The 13,692-nt window shown below is 37.4% G+C and overlaps 1 protein-coding gene across 9 annotated transcripts in view; it reads left to right on the top strand.

Moving 5' to 3' along the window:
* The window catches only part of LOC123874363 (myogenesis-regulating glycosidase), a 41,624-nt gene extending 28,060 nt beyond the window's left edge, over window positions 1–13,564 (top strand). For all 9 annotated transcript variants that reach the window (XM_045919649.1, XM_045919650.1, XM_045919653.1 and 6 more), the window contains 6 exons: window positions 6,366–6,510; window positions 6,741–6,963; window positions 8,320–8,499; window positions 9,364–10,775; window positions 11,204–11,381; window positions 11,514–13,564. In XM_045919649.1, coding sequence (XP_045775605.1) covers window positions 6,366–6,510; window positions 6,741–6,963; window positions 8,320–8,499; window positions 9,364–10,775; window positions 11,204–11,381; window positions 11,514–11,653 — 2,278 coding nt within the window. In that variant the 3' untranslated portion in view covers window positions 11,654–13,564. The remainder of the gene's footprint in view (window positions 1–6,365; window positions 6,511–6,740; window positions 6,964–8,319; window positions 8,500–9,363; window positions 10,776–11,203; window positions 11,382–11,513) is intronic.
* The last annotated feature ends 128 nt before the right edge of the window (window positions 13,565–13,692 follow it).

Here is a 13,692-nt window from a genome sequence, read left to right as displayed (position 1 = left end):
ATTCTTATTTAACAGCTGTTTGTGAAACAAGTTATGCAATACGATAATACGTCTTAGTTATTTAATTGATTGATTAATTATTTATTGTTGCATACTATAATACTGATATCTATACTAATAAAAAATTAATCTGTAAATTAGTCTGTTTGTAATTTCGAAATAACTACCGCATATTAAGGTCATATGGTTATTTGAACGATACTATAACTGAATCACACGTTTTTAAAATTTTTGTCTGTCTGTCTGTCTGTCTGTCTGTTTGAAAAGGCTAATCTTCGGAACGGCTGAACCGATTTTGATGGGATTTTCACAGACAAGTAGAGGATTGACCAGGGAGTAACATAGGCTACTTTTTTAACCGACTTTCAAAAAGGGAGTTGTGTTTTTCGACCTATGTACACCGAAATCTCCGAGATTTCTGAACCGATTTGCGTCATTTCTTTTTTAATCGATAGAGGAACTTTGCGACATTTTTTCATAAAAAATTTGGATTCCAACTCCTCAATCCTGATGCTGCAGGGGATCTGACCAATCCACGCGGGCGAAGCTGCGGGCATCAGCTAGTCTATACATAAAGTAATTAGGTTTCTATACATAAAGTAATTAGATTAAGATATTATTATCTATACAACAGCTATCAGCGTTTGGTTCTGTATGTCGTGAATACGAATAGGTTAATCGCTTTCTATCATTAACCTTATGTGGAGGGACTTTAATTAATTATTTATTGATAAGAAGCACTCCAACCTGTTCGCTAAAAGAATGTGCAACATTACGAACTTTATTTTTATCACAAATAAATAAAATTGAAGTGTCTGTTTGTAATGTCAAAATAACTGCTTTTTACTAAATGCATAATATGAAAGTATATACGGTAAGTACTTATAATAAAAAAAACTATTTTTAATTTTTTTGTCTGTCTCTCTATTTTGTTCTGGCTAATCTCCGAAATGACTAGATATATTTTGACGAGACTTTCACTGGTAGATATTATAAGCAGTAACTTAAGTCATCTACCTTTACTACAAAGACTAACTTATCTTCGAATAAATATACCTAAGTAGGTACTTAACTTCTGATGTGTTTCATATAAGATCATAATTTTCCATTAGATGGCAAACTATACAACTGTCTCATTAAAAACCGGCCAAGTGCGAGTCAGACTCGCGCACTGAGGGTTCCGTGCTCGGGTATTTTTTCCAACATTTTGCACGATAAATCCAAAACTGTTAAATAAATACATAAAAATGAATAAAAATCTGTTTTAGAATGTACAGGTAAAGCCCTTTCAAATGACACCCAACTTGGTATCTTACTTTGAAAATTGAACCACATTTTAATTTTTTTTAATTGATGTAACCTCAAATTCGCGGTTTTCAGATCTATTCCTATACTTGTGCTATAATACCTACCTACCTTCCAAATTTCATGATTCTAGGTCAACTGGAAGTACCCTTGACGAGCGCCCCTGGGAAGGTTTCTTGACAGACACGACGGACGGACGGAGAGACAGACAGACAGACAGAATACAAAGTGATCCTATAAAAAAATTAAAAAAAAAACATCGCTGTTTTAGCAATTAAATTACAAGTGTAAATTAAAAATTTATAACACCCCCGACGATCCAAAGTATTTGAGTTCTCCAAAACATCATTTTCAAATAAATAATTATGTATTTAGGCAACGTCCATCTTGACAGCTTGACATTTGTCTATTGACATAATATTATGAACCTAACGGTTATCTAACCTTCTTTTCTACAAGAAAACTAGAAAAGAGCTGATAACTCTTAAACGGCTGAACCAATTTTTTTAGATTATAGCTAAGAACACTCTCGATCAAGCCACCTTTCAAACAAAAAAAACTAAATTAAAATCGGTTCATTCGTTTAGGCGCTACGATGCCACAGACAGATACACAGATACACAGATACACAGATACACAGATACACAGATACACAGATACACAGATACACAGACACACAGACACACAGATACACAGATACACACGTCAAACTTATAACACCCCTCTTTTTGGGTCGGGGGTTAAAAATAGAATGTCCGAAAGATGTTAAAATCAGCTTCATTTAAGTACGTGCGCACGACTTAATGTATCATTTATTTATTTATTATTATATAATAATATGTCCTATTTCCACGTGTTCTGCATTAAGATGTATGCTAATGTATTTCTTGGTACTGTGCAATTGTGTCGAGCTTTACGTATGATAATGTACGACTGATTCAAGCGGACGTGTTTAGTTATGCAATTTAAATTGGCCCTTATCATTGGCTTTCTTGTACACAGACTCTCTTTTACATTTGAGATGCGTTGAATGTTTTACGATGGTTTTACTTTTACTCGTACCTGCATATCATTTTATGGCCGGCTCATTACTGAACACGAGTCTCCTCTCAGAATGAGAAGGGTTTAGGCCACTGAAATCCAAATACTATTTAGGCCATTGTCTGTCACACTGGCCAAGTGTGGATTGATAGACTACACACGATATCTTTGAGAACATTATATAGAATTCTCAGGTGTGCAGGTTTCCTCACGATTTTTTCCTTCGCCGTCAAAACAAGTGATATTTAATTGTTTACAACGAGTTTAAATTAAAAATTTATAACACCCCCGACAAGTGAAGGTTACAGTAACTAGAAAAGAGCTGATAACTTTCAAATGGCTGAACCGATTTTCTTGGATTATAGCTAAGAACACTCTCGATCAAGCCACCTTTCAAACAAAAAAAAAACTAAATTAAAATCGGTTCATTAGTTTAGGAGCTACGATGCCACAGATACACACGTCGAACTTATAACACCCCTCTTTTTGGGTCGAGGGTTAAAAACGTAGGTACCTACATGACTCTAAAAGGTCAGAGGTGCCCAGAATCAAACGCACGAGCCCTAGAATAAGAGGGTAATGTCTGATTTCAGTAAGTATAATGCAATTTTATAATTAATTTTATATTTTATAATTATTGTCTATTGCAGCTAAAATTTTCCAAAAGCACCAACCTATTTTACCTAAACAAAACATAATAATATGGTATTGATTGGCTCTCTGAGTTTTTGTATCTATATTTTCACGGACTCTTACTCTATCTTCTCATTCTGAGAGGAGAGCTGTGCTCAGTAGTGAGGCGGCGAAAGGTTGATCATGATGATGATAACTATATTAAGGTTATGCGGTACGCACTGTGTTATCGCGAACCTATAATTTAGCGACCGCTGTCGTATCAACATCACTCCAGTCAGTATAACTTGAACACGCGTTGAGCTAAGCTGAGATTTGCTCATTTCATCTCATTGAACTCTAGATTTTGTGACAATAGACCTCGTAGTGGTTTAGTGAAGTAAATTAGTGAAGGTAGTAAATTAGGTAAGTTCTAATTTAATAACTTAGGTAGTAGGTACCTACTTATGTATAGACTCGTTTTTGAAATAACTTATATTATCAAGTTGGAAATTGTGCACTAAAGGCAAACTATAACCCTCGACCCAAAAAGAGGGGTGTTATAAGTTTGATGTGTGTATCTGTGTATCTGTCTGTGGCATCGTAGCTCCTAAACTAATGAACCGATTTTAATTTAGTTTTTTTTTTTGTTTGAATATTAGTTTTGTTTGATCGAGAGTGTTCTTAGCTATAATCCAAGAAAATCGGTTCAGCCTTTTGAAAGTTATCAGCTCTTTTCTAGTTACCAAAATACTACAAAATAGGTACCTCGGTACCAAATTTCATACAAAATCAGTTAAGCGGATGGGTCTTTAGGAATCCCGTGGGAACTCTTTGATTTTCCGGGATAAAAAGTAGCCTATGTCAGAAACGTCAGAATCGGTTAAACTGTTGGGCCGTGAAAAGTTAGCAGACAGACAGACACACTTTAGCATTTATAATATTAGTATGGATTTGGATATTCTAGTATTAATTATTATAAATATAACTTCTGCTTGTTTGGCATGTTGTTCGAATAGCCGGCACCTCTTATCTAATTCCAAGAATAATAAATTATGAATAAATCATTTATGCATGAGAACCATCGATTTTTCTTGTTCTATCGTAAGAATTTAATAGTATTATTGTTATTGACTTGATATTTATTATTACTTAATGTATCAAAACAAACAAAATTATTGTGTATTTTTCTGATTTCGCCAATAACTCCGTCTAATTAAGAATGACCTTTGACCATATTTTTTTTTAAACACAGTATTTATTTAAAAAAAAAGACACTCCGGAGTATAAACAAATACGTTTTGCGAAAACTCCTAAATAATTGACGTCATTAGTGACCTATCTGACCCATATTTTACTCAAACAGGTTTTGTGACAATCAAAAACTCGTTAGGTTTCAATATGGTAATTTTTGTATGTTATGATATTATAATGCTCGGGCCACATTATTTATTGTACTAACACCATTATGGGTCAAGGCCTGAAATAACGAAATTTTACTTTATTTATTAATTAAGGTTAACGTCAATGCCCACTAACGCCATAATTATCGCGATAATCAACGCGTTAAACTTAGTGGCCACACTTAAACGGTTAATGTCTAGAGTTGGAGTTAAAATCGTCTAACGCCAAACACCATTGTGAATGCCGTTTACGTTGATCGTGGCTACATGTAGATGTACTATATCTACGTTTAACGGGAAACGCCGTTGAACATCACGTTGTTGGCCGTTAATGTGCTCAGGATATTACATAGAGTTATTAAAGCTTCTTATCCGAAGAATGCCACCGGGACCCTACTATTAGTAAGCCTCCGCTGTTTGTCCGTCCGTCTGTCTGTCAGCGGGCTGAATCTCGTGAACCGTAATAGGTAGAGAGTAGAAATTTTCACAGAATGTGTATTTCTATTGCCGCTATAAAGGTGCGCTTACATTTCGCCCCGCCTTATGGTTTGACTCAATGTCATATACATAAGTATTAATGGTTAGATCAGAGTGAACTAGAGTGAGGGAACTCTCGGTTTGATCCTGAATCGATGATATGTCAAATATTAAGCTATGGTGACGTGAAATCATAGAAAATATGGCTACATTAGGGCTACCTGCGACAAATGTATTAACATTTGAGGCATGTCGGTGACGCCAATGCTTTGACGTTTTGTTATGTTCCTCCTGCCACATTAACGCCTAACAACGCGATGTTCAACGGCGATTCCCGTTAAACGTAGATGTAGCCACGATCAACGTACAACAGCATTCTCAACGCCGTTTGGCGTTAAACGATATTAGCTCCAATTCAATTGGCACTAACCCTTCAAGTGTGGCCCGCGATAATAAAGGCGTTGTTGGACATTGACGTTAGCCCAAGCATTAGTAGTTCTCTAACTGTCGTGAACTGTGGTTAGATCTTCAAAGAGTCACAATGAAGTAAAACGACTTCAGGTGACCTCGCCGAAGCCTACGATCCGCGGTAATGAGGAAACAGTGTAATGGGCAAACGGAAATGTACAGGAATTAGGTAAAATTACAGAAAACCATCGTAGATTTTTATCTAAGGCCGCGATCAGACTGGTAAGTTATACTCGCGTAAGTAGCTTGCGTGATATATCATAATAATATTACAGCATTCCATAAGGAAGGCTTACTTATTTAAATACTTATGTATGAAATTTCCATTTAATCAATATCTACCTATTTTTTATCGGCGACATAGGTAGGTAGCGTTTGAAACGATTTCACTCAATGGTATGCAGATAGACGGTAGTGTCTAAGATGGAAATGCGCTAGTTTGATCGGTTTCTAACTATGTGGATTTAATTGGAACGCTATGTAATTTACGAGCCCGAAGTTTTAACTACAAGTAGGTATATCAATGCATTGTAACCTGAAATTGTCTTTCGAAAACGTTGGGTTTAGATTCTAGACTCTAGATATTACAGGAAAACTGCTTCGTGTTCCCCTCCCCATCTGATTACACTGTAGAAACATTTTGCAAAGTATCTACCTATTACCTATTTATAAATAATTGCTTTGGGTACTTTTCATTCTCGTTATAAAACTATTTCCGACGTATATTTTTCCTGCCATTGTTTTGCCTGAATAATCTATTTTCTTACCGGTTTTTGTTCATATAGCGGCAAAAGAAATACTCTGTCACAATTTCAACTCTCTACCCATTATGGTTCATGAGATAGCCCGTTGACAGACAGATAGATGGACGGGCAGACGGACAGATAGCGGAGGCTTAGTAATATAGGGTTTGCACCCTTCGGGTACTTGACACTAAAAACAGACACCATACGCGCCGGTAGCGCCTCACATCGGCACTTGTATGTAGAGCAAGACATTACACAATAACCAGTCTTCCTTGATATTCCTTAATATTGTCATATTGAATTCCTGTTTCAGAGTACCTCTCAGATCCTCTCGACGCAAGTCCACCGCCCCGCGCCGGTTCAGGTCGGAGTTCAGCATGGACGACGACGAGTACTCGCCCAGCAACTCCGTCACCAGCGTCAACTCGCTCGCCAGCCTGCTCAAAGAGAAACTACAAGTAAGAGACACTCAACTCATAGTTCAGAGTTGGTACCTTTCAGATCTCGTCTCAGATCCACATCTCCTCGATGGTTCAGGTCCTCTGCTCCGCTCTTCATTCAGATTTATTAAAACTTGGGAAACAGCTAACCCGAATATGGTCATGCCACATGTCGTCGTATTCTACAAATAACGCCGCAACGCCGCAGTGGCGTTTTTTTTGCTGACAATTCATTTCAATTTCCACAGAGTATACCACAGAAGATAAGAAAGAAGCCCACAGACTACAAGCTCCGCGCGTTTGTGGGTCTAATGTTCCTAGCGGTCGCATTCTTCGTGGGCTTCGCTTACGTCCTCTACCACCAGCAAGCCCTCACCAAGGCGTACTTCGAGCGAGTCCAGTTCAACGAGCCTAAGAGGCTCATCAGGGTGTTCAACAAGGATGACGTGGAAATCTTGAAAGCCACTTTAGGTAACTAAAATGCTGTATCTCTAAACTAGAAGAGTATCATCTTTTTCTTTATAATACTGTTAAAAAGTGACGGATAATGAATTTTAATTATGACTCTCTTTATTGCTACTCTACAAATGTATACAACCAGGCAACCGGGGAGGGGACGCCCCGTACACCCGCACAGCCCCCGCACTAACCCTCTGCGGGTGAGTGCGGGTGACGTGCGGGTGTGCGGGACGTCCCCCCCGCCGATAAAATTTTGTTACGATCAGAATCAGTACCAAAATCTCTATGCGCATTGTGAGCATAGGACGATGTTCCTCCAGGCTGGTTTTACTCAGCTGGTCAATTGGTCGAAATAGAGGATTGCGCAGCGACATCTATGTAGTTTGTAAGTTACTTCGTTGCAACGTGATAATATGTGGTAGACCCCTTCGTAAAGCATCATCTACTACAATAATCAAAAATAATCTACAATAATATGGAGATGGCTACAGCTACTACAGCAGCCTATTAGGCCAACATCTAGCTAGTGGCTAGCTAGATTGGCTGTGAATCTCGAGCTCCAGGGTTCGAGTCCCGGGTATCAAGTTTCTAGCAGAGGTATTCTTCTTCTGATCAAGGAGTATTTCGAGAGGGTTGAGTTACACGTCCACTATTGGACTCGAACCTGGGACTTTATGATCTTCAGGCGAATAACCCATTAGACGAACGAGGTAGTTAGAAGTTTTAACAACAATAATATAAAATCGCAACCGGAAAAGAGGCAGACATTATTATTTTTCACTGTCGCAGTTTTGCGTATTATTGTCGAATTGTTGGGAATACTTCTTGCTAATCGCACCGGAAGTTATAATACTTTTATGTTATTAATAATATTTAATTTACTAAAATAGATAATCTCTGACTGTTTGACAATTCAATAATGTCGGAGGAATTTGTAATTCAACGTACCTACATAATATTAAACCGCTAGATCTAGACCCTAAAGACTTGATATTTTGCAAGTAGGTTCTCTCTATAGTGTTTATAGTTATTACATATCTTTACTTTACTTAGATTTATAAAGTGTAGGTGCTCAGACAGATTTATTGGTAATGAGTGCAAGTACAGTTTTGTTTTAACTCTTAACTAGTAAAGTCTGAGCAAAGTCAAATGAGTTCATTAGAACCCAAACACTTATATAGAGCTCAGCGAAAAAAAAAATGATTTCAAAAAAGTTCCATGCGTTAGCGTAAAAAAACCTAAATCCACGCGAGCGAATTAACAGAAAATTTTAATATCCAACACAATTATTTTTGGTTTTTACTTTTAAGCTTATGTTTAAAATTTATTCAAAACAAAACAATAACAAGACAAAATCTGATTTTCCAGCGGTTGGTCTCCAAGGAGGTCAGAAAGCGTTTCCCTGCCTCCCTGAGCATCGCCACACGGACGGCTCGGAGTGTATGGAGTGGCTCCACAACCTTCGGCTCTACCTCAAATGCCTGCCACATGACCCTGGCGTTGACAACACCACCTGCTACTCCGTACATTGGAAGGCTTTGCGACATGGTAATTTTTTGACGTGACAACGTCTTATAATTCGATAGAGCCGGCTGCACGCACGAAAAAACATGACTCATGCGGCGTTACCTCGCTCTGAGGCGTTACATGTAAGGCTTGAAGTGCAAGCGAGAGCGCGGAACGAGCGACAAAGACGCACAATCGGCCTTTGTTGTCACGTTCAACTATCGTCAGTAAACCGACTTTACAGACAACCAATTTTTTTTTTCTGGTTTTAAGGCATGTGAACTTAAGTACCTTTGAGGTAAGCGTGAATAGGCAAAGATGCCTATTCATGCTTATAGACAAGCGCGCTTCAACCTCTAGACCTCATCATTGCTTTTTCTTTAAAGAATATTAGCCATTTTAATCATGACTAACATTCCCATTTCCCCTCCAACTAAGCGTAAAGCTTGTGCTAGGAGCGGGTACGACAATAGTGCAACGGCTGGGGTTTGAACCGCCGACCTTTCGGAATTCAGTCCACTCCTATAACCGTTGAGCTATTGAGGTTTTATTTTCAACATTGCTTTCTATTAGGTGTGACTAGCTTCAAGCGCAAGCTTATTAGGTAATTTAAATATTTGAGGCTAGCTACATGCTGGACCGCCAGCGCCGATAATTGTGTGATAAGAGAACTGCCGAACGCCAAACTAAACGCGCGCATATGCGTGTACGGTTAGTACGATTGGTAAGAGTCCATAGTCTGATCTTGATACCTACACCAGTTAGACCGGTCTATTCAAGGGGCGTGTAAACAAATTTCTCAAAAGCCGCCAAAGCATTGATAATACCTCCGCTGCTACAAATATTAAGTGGCCCACTTGTCCATAATGCTCGCTATTTATTTTAAAAAACCTTTTCAATTTCCAGATGTTTCTCCTACCGACTGTTTCGACTGGAGTGACACCAAAGTTCATTGGTTCGGTGCCGGTCAATCCATAAACTTAACTTGGCCGCTAGACACAGGATCCATAGACTTTACGCCATTTATCACGGGAGAAATGCAGAAATCTCAATGGGGTAACGTCGTTACCCGTTACCTAATAAATTCTAAAGGAGCTGCGATAATAGTTGATGAAGAAACCCCGCTGCATATATCTGTAAATAGAGGGAAGAAAGAAATTTGTTTGAAAGCTCAATTTGATGACTTTGCGTTCGCTAACAGACTTACAGATTTTCCTGAATTGAAATACAATATATGTACATCTAGAGATATAAGATCACTACATTCCTCCATCCATAGTCACAGAAGAGCACCGCTATGGGATGGGTTGAAACCAGCTGATATGAAAACTTTAGAATCCCTCATTTCTGAACCAGTATGGCAAATTGCTCCGCGGTTTAAACACGAATTACAAGATGCAACAATATCTAAGTATACTGATGATGTTATTAATCTAGGCTTTCTTAAACAGGGACATGTACTAATCAACGAGTATTGGCAAAATGAAATTGGTGATCTGAGTGTAGATACAGCACGATTTGCGACGCTAAACGAAACTGTCGATAAGCTTCACAGAAGAGGTTTCAAAGTGGCTTTTACAGTTCAGCCCTTCATAAGTACAGAGAGTAAAAACTTTGCTGAAACTGTCCAAAAGAGACTACTAGTCAATGAAAGAAATAGTGATAGACGAATACCAGCCTTAACGAGATTTAAATCTCTAGCTAGTGCTGGTGTCCTAGATATAACGAATAACAGAACAATCCCTTGGATATTTGATAAACTTCAAGCAGTTATGGATATCTATCATATTGATTCATTCTATTTCGATCTTGGTACAGCGTACGATATGCCTCATTACTACAGATGTGAGAAAATGTTAATTAACCCTGATCAATATAAAACAGTGTTTATAAAAACATTTGAGAAATCTTTGAATATTATAGGAGTATCCTCAGCTGTAACTTTGCCTCGACCTCCTATATTTATTTCTCTTCCTCCTTTTGAATCAAGTTGGGAAGCTTTACGACTAGTCATACCTACAATATTGACGTATGGTATAAGTGGTTTTCCATTTGCCATGCCAGGGGCTGTGGGTGGTGATATATACTGGCCTGGTAGTGAACAGTTCTTGCCTTCATCAAAAGGTTCAATGGACTCTAATTCTAATAAAACAACCCCAGAGAATGGTATAGAGTTGCCAGAAAGGGAGCTATATATGAGATGGCTGCAAATGGCGACTTTCTTGCCAGTGATGAAATTCACACATCTTCCGAGTAAATACAACGATGAGAGGGTGCTAGAGATGGCAAAGAATTTGACACTATTGAGACAAAAACTGGTAAGTTACCCATTTTTGATAACAAGACAATGTTTTTAGAACTTATCTTGATCTGATTCCGATTACAGTAAAAGTTTCGATTTGTTGTTTTTGACTGTTTACAAGTAATTTGAAATGAGTGCCAACATCGCAATGTATTTGATTCATGGTTTAAATTCGGAATCAGTGAACAAACATCTTTTAAATTTTTAATTGTAATTTTTTAACGTTGTGATTCACTAGAACCTAGGACATCCAAGAGGTAGCCAATCTAAATGCAAATCCAAAAATCACTTACAGCAACTTTTCATAAAAATAGACTTAAAAAAAAAATTCACAATTTTGACGATCGTGGCTACCAATTAAACTGATGATGATATTATACTAATTATAAAGCAAAAAAAAAAAAAATGTAATTACTTCTTTGACATATTTCATGCTCCTTCCAGGTCACACCTCTCTTACTGAAATACAAGAGGGAGGCGTTAGAAGCAGGTCTGCCACTCATCCGGCCGCTGTGGCTGGTGGCAGATGTGGACGTGGCTCTTCCTGTTCAGGATGAGTTTGCAATTGGTGACGAGATTGTGGTTGCGCCTGTGTTGCACAAAGGAGAGACTACTAGAGAAGGTAAAGCTTTGAACTAAATACAAGAGGGAAGCTAACTATTAGCGACCATGTCTCGGATCCAAATTATATCATCAATGGCAACATAGTCGTTACTGTATGTCTTTCTGATACATTTTTGTTTCCCCTTTCCAGTGTACCTGCCCGCGGGTCTCTGGCAGGACGGCATCGACGGGTCGCTGCGCAAGGGCAACCGCTGGATGCACGAGTACAAAGTCCCTGTCGACCGCGTCGCATACTTCCTTCGCAAACCAGACGACTTGAGATTCAAATAGCATTAACCTCTCCCACCATCATCATCATTATTAGCTTAACCCATTGCCAGCCCACTACCGAGTACGGATGCCCTCAATATAAAGGGTTTAGGCCACAGTCCACCACACAAGCCAAGAGTGGATTGGCACACTTCACACACATTTTGAAAATATTATGGATAACAAATTACTGACTGCGTAAGTTCAAGCCCAAAATTCTTCTGCCACGATGCTAAGTAACTGTCGATGACTGTGTGTAACACTAGCCCAGCGTGGTGGACTATGACTTAACTCTTTTCATTCTGAGAGGAGACCCGTGCTGGCAGTGGGCTGGTAATGGCTTAATCGTGATTATGATGGTGATGAGTCTAATACATTTACGATCTCATAAAATAAAGTTATTAAGTGGAGCGCCATAATCATGGATTTCACACGATAAAAAATAAGACAAATTAGAAAGGGTATTAGGTAGATATGGTGTCGATGAAAAATTTGATAATACCCAGCAATCTTATTTTTTTCCGTCATTTGGAGTTCATAAGAAATTTGCTTTTTAGAATACCTATTTTTAGTAATGTCCCTACATTAGTATTAATACAATGATAATAAAATAACCAAAGTTTAATAGTGAGAATACAGTCTCAAAAGTAGAATTATATTAAGTAATATAATTAGTAAGTGAAATGCTTGTGAAATGGTAGATAAAATGTTTAAATCCTTAGTCAATTTAAGAAAAATAAAATACAATTTTCTAAATTAAAATTACGCGCCGCATTTCTAAGAGTAAATTGTATTTTTAAGATTCATGTCTTCTATCTTCCTGATTGTAGGTTTATTATTATAAAAACCGGCCAAGTGCGAGTCAGACTCGTGCACACAGCCCGGTTCCTTACCTAAAATCTCATTTTTTCGATATTTTGCATGGCAAATCGAAAAACAATTATGCATAAAATAAATAAAAATCTGTTTTAGAATGTATCAAACCCTTTCGTTATTTGGTATATTGATCTTATTTTGAAACTTATACTAAAACCAAAATACTATTATTTCAAAAACACACTTTTTTTGTGATGTAACCACTAATTCACGGTTTTCGGACTTTTCCCGTTATGTGTGCTATAACAAAAAAAGACAGACAGACAGACCGACAATGAAGTGATCCTATAAGGGTTCCTTTCTTCCTTTTGAGGTACGGAACCCTAAAAGTTGAGGTATGGCGCGCAATTTTTATTTAGTATTTAAAATAATTTTTATTACTCTGATGTGCCTTTCTTCATCGTAAGCTTTTTACTTTAATTGTGTCTTCTTGAATCTAGTCCTATTAGTCTTACCAACAAACGCACTGCTTTATATTATACAGGGTGTAACTAAAATTCTAGCAAAAACATAGCGTTATTAATATTCAATAAACAAAATTAATCAATACCAATAACCGTTTGCCTTATACTTGTACTATTAGTGATATAATATTTTTCAAACCTGCATGTATAGCGTGCAAAACTTGAGGTCAATGCCCCCAGCTACGAAGCGAGATTAACCCCGCGGCTTTTTTTTTTACGATGGTACGGAACCCTCCATGTGTGAGTCCGACTCGCACTCAACCGGGTTTTTAAGCACAACTTATAATCATCGGTCTTCATTTTTGCTAGAGTTCTAATAACTGCCTGTATATAAGTATGACAACGAGATTATAATAATAATTGTACCTATTCTTTTAATTATTATGAAGGTAATATACTTAGATAATATATTTTTAATGTGTTAATGATGACGAAACTTTCTTGTCTTTGAATAGTGTCATAAGTTATTATGTACTAAGTATAAAACATAGGTAGGTAGATAATTAAGTAGGTACTTAGTATAAATTAAATACGTAATTTGTACTAAAAAGTTTATATTGTTGTTATATTTAATACACAGTAATTTGCTTTATGTTTGCATTTTTATTTTGTCGTTATAAGAGCTTGTTTTGAGCGCGCCCCATATAGATGAAGTTTGATTTTTAATTGAATTGGTAGTACATATTAGATAATGTCTTCGTTCGCTTGGATTTAAGTTTT

Source organism: Maniola jurtina, chromosome 18 (assembly GCF_905333055.1).
Source record: "Maniola jurtina chromosome 18, ilManJurt1.1, whole genome shotgun sequence".
In the NCBI taxonomy this organism is placed as follows: Eukaryota; Metazoa; Arthropoda; class Insecta; order Lepidoptera; family Nymphalidae; genus Maniola; species Maniola jurtina.
Note: the sequence above shows the minus strand (reverse complement) of the source record. Positions and strands in the feature narration are given on the sequence as shown.